Raw genomic sequence first — 11,101 nt, 5'->3', positions numbered from 1 at the left:
ATTTGATATGATTCCTTTTTCTCGAGATAGATTGCATGTGAGTTGTTGATAGACGAGTTATTTCTTTCATTATCAAGTTGTCTTTAGATGAAATGTCATACTATCAAATATGGTATCAGAACCTATAAAAAAGTTCGAATAAGAAAAATTGAAATCCGATTAAGATTAGTAAACCCTAAATAGACTATTTAGTGAGAATTACTCTTTTAGTTGTCAATTAGATTTTTTTTTATTATTATTATAATAGAAAAGTAAAGAAATAACTTATTAGAATAAGAGTTATTTTCAAATGTGATAATGTTATTGACACTGTTTATTGTTGATAAAAAAAAATTGCTATAGTTTTAACAATATTTTAAAACCATTTTATTTAGAATGATTGATTGGGTTTTTTGTTTTTATGGTGCAGATATTTTGGAATGAAATTTGATTTAAAAAGGTAATGAAATAATTATGCAATATGGAATGGTGGATGAATGAATGAATAGAGACCAAAATTGTAATTGGGAAAGACAAAGGAAGCTCAGAATTTGAAATACATTTGCATGATCTTCCACATGCCATTGCCAATTACTCAATAAAGCTTTGGGAAATAGATTACAAATTACTTCTGCTTTACAACTCACACATTCATCATATCTTTCCTCATTCATTTTACACAAATTAATGAGTGATTTTCTTTTTCATATCTCATTTTAATGGATACTTGTCGTAAAAGCGAGACACAACTACAATACACATATCGAAAAAATATAATATTAGAATACAATATATAAGAAAATAGAAAAAAAAAATCTTCTAAATTCTCTACTATCTCTAATTTGTCTAGAAAATCAACACTAATATGTGTATATCTTATAAGACACCACTAATTACTGACATTGTAATTTAAAAGATGATATCAAATACACCCGAGTTAGTTGTAAATGAACTCTTAAAATATATTTTAAATATAAAAATGAATTAAGTAGATGGTAGAGATGAAAATATCCATTTAAATTTTATACTTTGAAATACGTTTAATTTTAGTTACTATATTTATGAACTCCAAATTTCTAAATAAATCTAAAATTTAATCCCTCGACTACAGGTGATTTCTTTTAAAGAAATGCTATATATATTTTTAGCAATCTTACTATAATCGATCCAAATCATACAATATGTTTTCAATAAGGAAAAGTGAAAAAGTGAGAAGTAAAAAGAGATTTTTGGCCTCAAATAGATATAGTTATTATTCTTTAATGGCTAAGTTAAAAAGAAAAAGAAAAAAAAAAAAAAGTGGTAGACTTTCACACGAAGGGGTATTGCTAAAAGAATGTATCTTTTAAATCATTAAAGTGAATATTTGGAAAAAGAGGATTATTTAGGAAAAAGTTTATATCTTACAAATTACAACATATTTGATAAAATAACATAAGAAGGTAGGTTGGTATAATAGCTTTCTAAAAATAGTAATTAATTGTTCTTAAATATTAATTTCAAGACAAAAACAAAGTAAATTTATATTGAAAATTCCTTTATGGACATTGAAATCAAGTGTTCATACAGTGAATTTAGACAAATGACAACTCAAGTAAATTATAAATATTTAACATGTGGGGTTCTATGTTCCAAACTTTATATTTTGTTTTGTTTTATTTTACATATAATATGATTTTTTTTTTTTAATTTTTTAATTTTCTTATAAGCAAACATGAATGCAAATTAATTAAGATAATTTGTATTATCAACTTCTAACAAAAATTAACGTATAAAATTCAATGATTTTGAATAGTTTGTTTTTATATAACTTAAATTATATATGAAATTAAATAACAATACTTGTTTTTCTTTCTTTTTACCAAAAAACAATAATTGACCTGTGCTACATTTTTATATCAAATTTTTCGAATGAAATTAAATTTGTACGTACGAAGAATCTCATCAACTTTCATTTTATTGAGAAAAAATAAATCACAAGTGATGTTTAATTTTATAGTAAAAATAGAACTTTTTTTTAAAAAAAAAAAAAAGTTAAGGATATAATTCAAAGTTATCTTAAAACTTAGGAAAACAAGGCTTTGGAAGGCATAACATTTCATGTGAAAATGATTGATGAGAAAAAACATGTTTTCTCATCCCTGTAAAAAGCACAAACATTAATTGTTTGTTATATTTCAATTTTTAAAGTACAAATAATTGTTTTCTTTTTCTTTTCCTTTTTGAAAGTACAAATAATTGATATATATTATATACATTGTACCAATGTGGATTGGAAGGGGGAGAGATTAGGTTTGAAGTATGAAGAGCATAGTGTAAAAGTGTAAAATATTTAACCAAAAAAACACACACATCTCAACATAATTCCTTGGAGGGTAACACAATAATTGATGAGAGAGAGAGAGAGAGAGAGAGAGAGAAAGAGGGCCCAACAAATTTCACTTTATAATCTCTACATATTTTCTTCTTGTTATCATGATTATTATTATTATTATCCATTCTTGTAAATTGTAATCAATGGGCTATCCCTTCTCCAAAAGATTCCACAATTATTTGAGAAGTTAAATTTAAATTTTGCACCGACGACTTAACCAATGATAGAGACTATTTATTAAGTTTCTAACAAATCATAAAAATTAAATTCTACCATAGACTATGTCCCTACGATTGTTTTGGCAAATTAAGAAAATTGTTACTGATTGGACTCATCCATTCTAATTATCCCAGAAAGTTAGAATTATGTGTCCATAATTTTGATAAAATATTTCCTATCAAATTATCATTTTGTGTTGTTTTTGTTTGTTTGATAAAAAGATTTGAATTGGCATTTAAAACAAAATTAAATGTTGAGAACATTTATTCAGATTGAATTTAAACAAAGTGACGAAAATCTGATGATTTTAGCGAAAGATAACAACAATTATTATGCACATAAAACACGATAATGACTAGAGAACGATAAACCGACACATAACCATAACTTCTCAAAGCTTTAGCTTCATCATCATCATCATCATCATCTTTTTTCTTTCTTATGTCATATTCAAATTCTTAACTCAAAACAAATAAACAAAGCATCATTCTAACGATGGCGTCAATTCTAGAATATAATTAAAATCTTGTATTTCCCTTCCTAATTCTCAAGCCGGCATGGAATTTTCCGTTGGTGATGTCCACACTATATCTTTCAGCGCCGGCCGGAGCTCTTTGCTGCAGAATTGATTGTATTCAAGTGTGTCACCGTGATCTTTCTTCACCTCCACCACCAGAAACGACGGCGTCACCGCGAAGATTTCCGCAGCCACTGAGAGTTTCCCTTTTCTTCCACACTCCTGGCCCTGCAATCTGACCCTTGATTCACTCTTTTTGACGCTGAATTTCCCTGCCTTAGCCACCTCCTCCAGCTTCGATATCACACTGCTCGCCGGCCTCGTCGTTGCAAATCTCAGCTCCTCTTTTTCTTCCCTTTTTTTCTCCTCGAACAACGGCGACAAATCGAACCCTTCTGATAAAGAAATTATATGGAAGGCATTTAGAGTTTCGGATTGCTTTAGTTTCTCGTTGCTCTCGTTGAATTCCTGTTCCTCTTTCGTCACCACAGATTTTGGTATAGATTTCCTGAACCAGGACGATTCCATTATCTTCGAAGTCGGGATTCTGGTGTTCGGATTTGGATCGAGGAGTTTGGTGACTAGTCGACGGGCTTCCGGTGAGAACCACGGCGGACACTTGAAGTCTCCTCTGTAAATCTTCCTGTACATGGATACAATATTGTCGTCTTGAAATGGAAGAAATCCGGCAAGGAGAACGTAAAGGATGACTCCACATGACCACAGATCGGCTTTGGCGCCGTTGTATCCTTTCTTCCCGATAACTTCCGGGGCAACATACGCTGGTGTTCCACAAGTTGTGTGCAACAATCCATCCTGTTTCAAGTGCTCGGAAAATGCGCTTAGTCCAAAATCAGTTACCTTAAGGTTTCCGTCGTCGTCGAGAAGAAGATTCTCCGGTTTGAGATCCCGATGATAAACTCCACGACTGTGACAGAAATCGATCGCGGAAATTAGCTGCTGAAAGTAAACCCTAGCGACATCTTCTCTCAATCGACCTTTGGAAATTTTTGAGAACAATTCTCCACCTCGAACAAGCTCCATAGCAAAATAAATCTTCGATTTGCTCGCCATAACTTCATGAAGCTCAACGATATTCGGATGTTTCACCATCTTCATCACAGAGATCTCCCTCTTGATCTGCTCCATCATCCCTACTTTTATGACCTTCTCTTTCCCAACGACCTTCATCGCCATACTCGTCCCAGTCTGCAAGTTCCGGGCATGGTACACCTTCGCGAAAGTTCCATGCCCTAGAAGCCGACCTAACTCATACTTCCCATGGAGCACACCAGAACTACCATCTCTATCCTTTTCCGCCATTGATTCGATCTTTTCGCAAAGATTAAAATACACAAAAATACTGGTATATACAAACGCTTCTTTCTCGCCTTTTTTTTTTTTTCCTTTTACTTAATTAGAGATTAAGAGAAAGTTGAAGAGGAAGAAAAAGGAAGGAGAAACGAATCACCCGTCTTCAACGTGTTTCCGATGACAGTTCCGGCCGCCAATGGAGTTGCCAGCTCGACCACTAGAGAAGAAACTTGTAAACAAATCTCCTCTCATCTCTCTGCATTCCCTAAGAGAGAGCCTTCTCTCAAATCGAATCTCAAAGCCAACTAAACTCTCTTTTCTAGTGTTTCTTCAAAGAGCACCAATTACCGTCGGAGGTTCGCTCTTCGTCCCTTTTGATTCTCTGCATCTTCTTGCCCTTTTTATAGCGAGGGAAGAAAAATAATCGGACGGTTGGCAATAGATCTGGAGGATGAGGGGGTGTCAGAATCATGGCGGTTGATCCTGCCATTGCCAGTTTCGACGTCATTGCTCTTTCAATGAGCACCATTGGGGACATAAATGGGCCATATTGGTGGGCCTCAAAGGCCGGGGCCCACCCTTTAAAATCGCCCGTTGGATTCTACATTATTACGACTATGCACCTCTACCATTTTTTCGAATACTCAAGTCATATTCTTTTATGTAAAAATGATTAATACGAAAAATTAGGGATGAAGAAAAGAAAGAAGGAGAAAATACTGAATTTCTACTAAATTTTTTGTTAAGATATTTTTTTATTTATTTAAAAATGTTGTTAGGAATTTTTCCATTTTGGATTCAAACGGATGAAATTACGGAAAAAATCAAATTTTAATGATATTGAATAGAATAGTTGTTTTACTTTATATATTTCTAAATTAACAACAAACATTATCTAAAATATTATTGGATAGATAAACTATTTTAGTTCGATAAAAGAATAATAACATAATAAAAACTTTATCACAAATGGTAACAAATAAAAATAAAAAATTTAAATAATATTTATTGTAGATGTGGTTATTATGATGGTAAATAGTCTTTTACCGCACCCAAATAGGACAAAAACTAAGGATAGATAATGGGAAGGAAAAAAGAGAGGGGAGGGCTTAATTGGTAATTTGGGTGTTTGATAGGGGTAAGTATGGAGAAGGGAAGATAGCGGAATATTCGGAACGAAAAATAGGGAGACACGTGTGAGTAAAGCATGTAGGGCCTGAGGGAGCCCCCATTTATTTTATCATTATTTAGTATCCTCTCGGTTTCTCTAACGCATATCTCTTACCTAATTTCTCAACTTGAGTCCTATATATTAATTTTTATTCATTTTCTTATATTTAAAAATGTTTCAAATATATTTAGATGTTATATTTTCTTTCATAAAACTTATTATTATTATTTAATCAATTAATTATCAAATGTCACTTTTTCTAATCAAGTTAATGATCTTAAAAAAAAATACTGTTTTTAATTTATTTTATATACAAAATTAATTTTTTTTAAATATTAATTGGAATTAGTTTACCCATTTCATCTGCGTATTTAACTTTTTTTATTTTATGTCTTATTTAACATACAATTTGACTAACCATCTAACTTTTCTTAAATTTTTAATTGTCTAAGTTAAATTTTTTTCCTCTCAATAACTTTTAAATTTAGTTCTTTTGAAATGATAAATCATAATGTTTTTGAAAAAGACACTGAATAAAATACTTCTAAAATATGAGTATCCTTCTTAAAAGAATATAAATGTATGAAGTAGACATTAACATGAAATAATTTATTTATTTATTTATTTATTTTATTTAAAACAAATAAAATATTAAGAGAGAAAGAAAAGAAAAAGACAAAATTAGCCCTCAAGTGATGATCGTCTGCGGTCAGGTGGAAAGAACTGCGATATGGCGACGCAAGTGGGCTGACCTGACACTATTGGAATCAAAACCATCAAAGTAGTAGAACAAATTTGACGTCATAATAATAAGAATTATAAAATTTGCATGAGAGTAATGGGCCCAGCCCGGCCCAACCCACTTCTTCTACTTCTACGGTTTTGTAAGGCGGCTGCTACCCAACAAAATTGATTTCAACGACACACTTCTAAAACCACTCTCATCCAACCATTCCTATTATAATATAATTTAATATTCAATTATCAAAAACACCAACCAAAACATTTTATTATCTACCAAATTTATTAATTAATCTTTTCCTCCATCTCTTTTTCTTTTTCAACCATCATTTGGAGATTGGAAAATCAAATTTGTTTATTCTCTATCAACTCACATCCAAGTCATCACAATTTTTTATCCTGGAATTTGGATAAATGATGACAGAGTTAAAATTAGCTTATCATCTGGTTCTCATTTTCTCATTTTCCTTAATCATTTGTATAACTTTTTATCTTGCTTCTTTATGTACTTGATATATTATTATCTTTTAGCCATAAAATGTAGAAACACATGTCATACAAAAATTAAGGGAAGAATACATTTTTAGTTTTTAGGTTTTAGAAATTTTGGTTCTTTAATTTCGAGTGGTTACAATTTTAATTGTGAGCTTTTTTGTTTTATTTCAATTATTTCCTAGGTTCAAAGTTGTAATATTAAATTTGAGTTTTTTTTTTTTTAATTTGGTTTATAGGTTTCAAAACTTATGCATTCAATTAATTTCAATTTCTTTTATTAAATATTGCTTCTTGGTGTTAATATTTATTAATTAATTTAAAATAATCATTAAATATAATTTCAAATTTGATCTTCATAATGATGAAAATAGTTAAACTTAATTTGACTATAATTATTTTAAATTGGTCGATAGGTAGATATCGTCATACTATTGAAGACGAAAAATGAATATTTAGTGAAAAAACTAAAGTTAAAAATCTAAATTTAAAATTTAGAAACCAAGTTGAAACAAAATTCAAATGTTGAAACTTAAATTCTAAAGATTAAACTAAAATAAAACTCAAAATTTAAAGTTAAAAGTATAGTATAATTCTAAAATCTAGGAACAAAATAAAAATTAGATGATGATCATTTGGAACATTGGGTTAGTTATTATAGTTCGTAGTTATAATAGTATGTGTTTGTGTGCCGACTATTTTAATTTAGATAATCATAATAATTTGTATTTAAGATATAAATTATTTTTATACAGTACGTGTATATATTTTTTATTCATAAAGTTTTGAAATTTTCAATAATAGTGATGGTTCCGTTCAAGTACTCCATCGTAATATTGGAAGGGGTTTAAGATATAGAGAACAGAACACATAGAATGATGAGATGATAGTGATATTTATTTACGACCATAATATTATAAAATTAAAAGTTTAGACAACAATTATTTGTAATTTATAATTAGAAAAAAAGAAAAAAGAATAAAAAGCGTATGGTCGCATGCAAGGTGAGACTATATATTGTTTGTGTCGGTATACGGAAGAAGATATTGGTTGCACAAATTGATCTTTGTGACATCAAAATTATTTCATTCTCAATACATTTTTCACTAATATATATATACACACACACACACATACATATGCTTCTATTCTGTGTGCTTTCCATTTTCTCTCCATTTTTTCTAATTTCTTTTGAAAAGAATACACTCTCCAAATTAGTACTAGAGAATAGACCAAATAAATAATTTCAAGGATCTTATACCAAGCTTAAGTACTAACTTTAATATTAAAGTGCATTTGTCGCCTCAACACCACACATAATTTTATATAGGTCCATTCTAATGATATGTCTAGATCAAAAGAGTGGATCGGACGAATGTCAAGAGGTGGACGTGAGTTTTTTAATCCGACAATTATCATGAAAATTCTAATAATTAGGTATATATATAATATTATCATATATTTGAAAAGAAAATAAATATATAAAACAATAACAATAACAACTCTACTTCTTAAATACCCATTAAAAATTGTAATTAGAATAGTCGTCGTAATATATTTAAATTGTCTCTATATACTTTTCAATGAAAAGTAATTAATCACATAGGCCTCCTCAAAAGAAACCATGTTTTTAGTTTTGGTATATATATATATATATATATATATATATATATATGCACATAATTAAATGAGGTAGAATTAAGAGAGTAGGTATAAGCTCGTGGCATGAATTGTCAATTATTATTTGGGCAAAGATTAGTATGGTGTGGTGAGAGTTTCAATGAAATTAACTTTATATATAAAAAAGAATTATTATATGAAATCAAAAATTGAAAATAGAAATCATTGAATTATTGGTCATATTTGTTGGACTGCACATCACAAGGGAGTCTGGGAATCTCTTATCAATTATTCACGAATTTAAATAAATACGAGAAGATTCTCTCTGTCTACACCCAAAATTATTTCTTTATTTTATCATTACCATTATTATTTGTGTGTTGAAAAGAAATATTAAACTGTTGGTTTTGTTTCAAATCTATAAATTAATAATTTGAAATTAAATAATTTGGATTATTTTTCTCATAAGCATTTGTTTGTTTAATAAAGAAAAATATTATATTCTTATTTGATTTTTGTTACTTACTTTAGAACCACAACAAGATGTTTCCTTCAATTAGAATCATTAATATTTTTAGTCTTTCATGCTCTTTCAAAACATTTTTTCTAAAATAATAATAATAAAAAAAACATTTCTCTTAAATAGTACTTTTTTCTATTAATTTTTTCAGTTTCAAACATTACACTGAATTTTATTTTTTTAGCTTTTGGGTTTACATTTTTACCTTAAAATTGAAATTTATATTATTGATTTCAAAATTAGAGATCTGATTATCTCGATTTCTCTCCTTTTTATATCTGTAAAGTGAAAAAAATCAGAACAGAAAAGCAATTAAATTGGTGGATCAGTTCCAACCGTTGGATTCAATCATGTGAGAAGATCCTATCTTGTCTAAATGTTTTGTCTCCTTATATTTAGTGTTATTATAATTTTTCTTTCTTTTGTTCTTTAAAATCTAAATTGTATTCATAAATTTCCAAGAGGTTTCGTTGATAAGGATGAAATAAGAAATTCCAATAAAAGCCAACTAATTAATTTAATTTTTTAAAATTTATTATTTAAGATAAACATAAACTTTAATTAACCACATTGTCAATATGGTATTGAATTTATTATTTATTATTGCTAAGTGATTTTACTATTTAAAATCATTTCTCTATATATGAATGTTTAATTTGTAGAAAATTTTAACAATAAATTTTTATAAAGTTGAGAAACATGAAAAGTTTATTATGCCCAACAATCATTATTAGAAAAGTATTTTGTATAAGAAAAATAATTAAGCATGTGATACTGTTAAAATTTAATTTAAAATTTTGCATCACATAATTATTTCAAATCAATCCATTTTAAAACCTAAAATTAAATGGAAGTTGAATTTAAAATATAATTCAAATTGTATCGAAAAGAAAATAGTTTTAAAATCACAATAGTATTTTTTATATGAAACACTTTAAAAACATATTTCAAACTTAGTATGAGATTATTTTGAAAAACAATTAGTAAATTATAATGAATTGAAATAGAAATATAAGTTATCTAAATTATTATTTTTAAGTGAAAAGTTGTGTTCCTAATTTAATTTAATATGCGAAGAGAATATATGTATATAAATTCCTTTGCAAAGTAATTAATTAAATAGAATTTTCTACATCAAAAAGGATCACATATGCCAAATGCCCAAAGCTGCCCTTGCCCAACAACAATTAGCATAACCTATTATATGGGGAATATTCCATGTTAATCTCAATTTTAACAATAAATTTATATCTAACTTCTTAATCAAAATATTCAAAATGCACATGTTAAATAATAACTATTAATAATAAATAATAATAATATGTTGTTGTTGTTGTTATTATTATTAGTGTGTAACATAATATTTTTTAGTACCATACGATATTATTGTTGGATAATAATAATAATAATACTTTGTTTTCTCTTTTGTACATCAACATATTTATTTTAGTTTTTTTAAAAAGAACATATTTATTTTATTCCTTTTGAAAAGAAAAAAAACCAATTGTATTTCCTACACGATAAAAGAGAATTATATTAACATTATATTGAACAAAGATTAATTGTTTTATTTTTATTTATTTATAGAAAATAGTGAATTTAACAAGGAAAAAAACCCTTTCGACTTTTTGTTTTGATTCCAGTTTATATTTGGTCCATAGATATTACCCATGGAATTATTAAATTTTATGAGTTTTATTTTAATTATTAATTAGGTCAAAGTTTTTGGATTTACATTTTTAACCTAAGTTTGTCATTCAATATACTTGGTGACTCTCTGTTATTGTCATTCATGTTTATTGATTAATTCGAAATTATGAAATAAAACTTTTAGTTAGTTTTCTTAGTCATGAAATAGCAAAACTTAATTAATTATAAGTTTTAGACATTGACACTATGAACATAAAGTAATTAGCATTTAATGAAAAATCGAGTAGAAAATTAGTGTATGTTATATAAATGTTGAAATTTAGGGTCTAAATTAAAACCAAACTTAAGATTTAAAGAGTTAATATATCATTTTGAAACTTAAGAACGAAATGAGAGTAGATTCGAAATTTTATTTATTATTATTTTTTAAATTTCAATTAAGTAAGTAAGAATTTTTTTTTAAGATAATGAATCAAAAAGATTTTTAAAATAGAGAGTTTTTTT

The 11,101-nt window shown here is 27.7% G+C and overlaps 1 protein-coding gene across 1 annotated transcript; it reads right to left on the bottom strand.

Annotated features, from left to right (window-relative positions):
• Positions 1-2,924: 2,924 nt before the first annotated feature.
• LOC103487362 (CBL-interacting serine/threonine-protein kinase 6-like) lies at positions 2,925-4,893 on the bottom strand. Its single transcript, XM_008445646.3, has one exon. It carries the CDS (start codon positions 4,410-4,412, stop codon positions 3,120-3,122), a length of 1,293 nt encoding a protein of 430 aa, XP_008443868.1. The 5' UTR covers positions 4,413-4,893; the 3' UTR covers positions 2,925-3,119.
• Between the last annotated feature and the right edge of the window lie 6,208 nt (positions 4,894-11,101).

This window comes from Cucumis melo, chromosome 2 (assembly GCF_025177605.1).
Source record: "Cucumis melo cultivar AY chromosome 2, USDA_Cmelo_AY_1.0, whole genome shotgun sequence".
NCBI classification, from domain to species: Eukaryota; Viridiplantae; Streptophyta; class Magnoliopsida; order Cucurbitales; family Cucurbitaceae; genus Cucumis; species Cucumis melo.
Note: the sequence above shows the minus strand (reverse complement) of the source record. Positions and strands in the feature narration are given on the sequence as shown.

Bases quoted from the DNA above. Each gene is read 5' to 3' on its own strand.
- LOC103487362 (XM_008445646.3), bottom strand. From the start codon at position 4,412: ATGGCGGAAAAGGATAGAGATGGTAGTTCTGGTGTGCTCCATGGGAAG.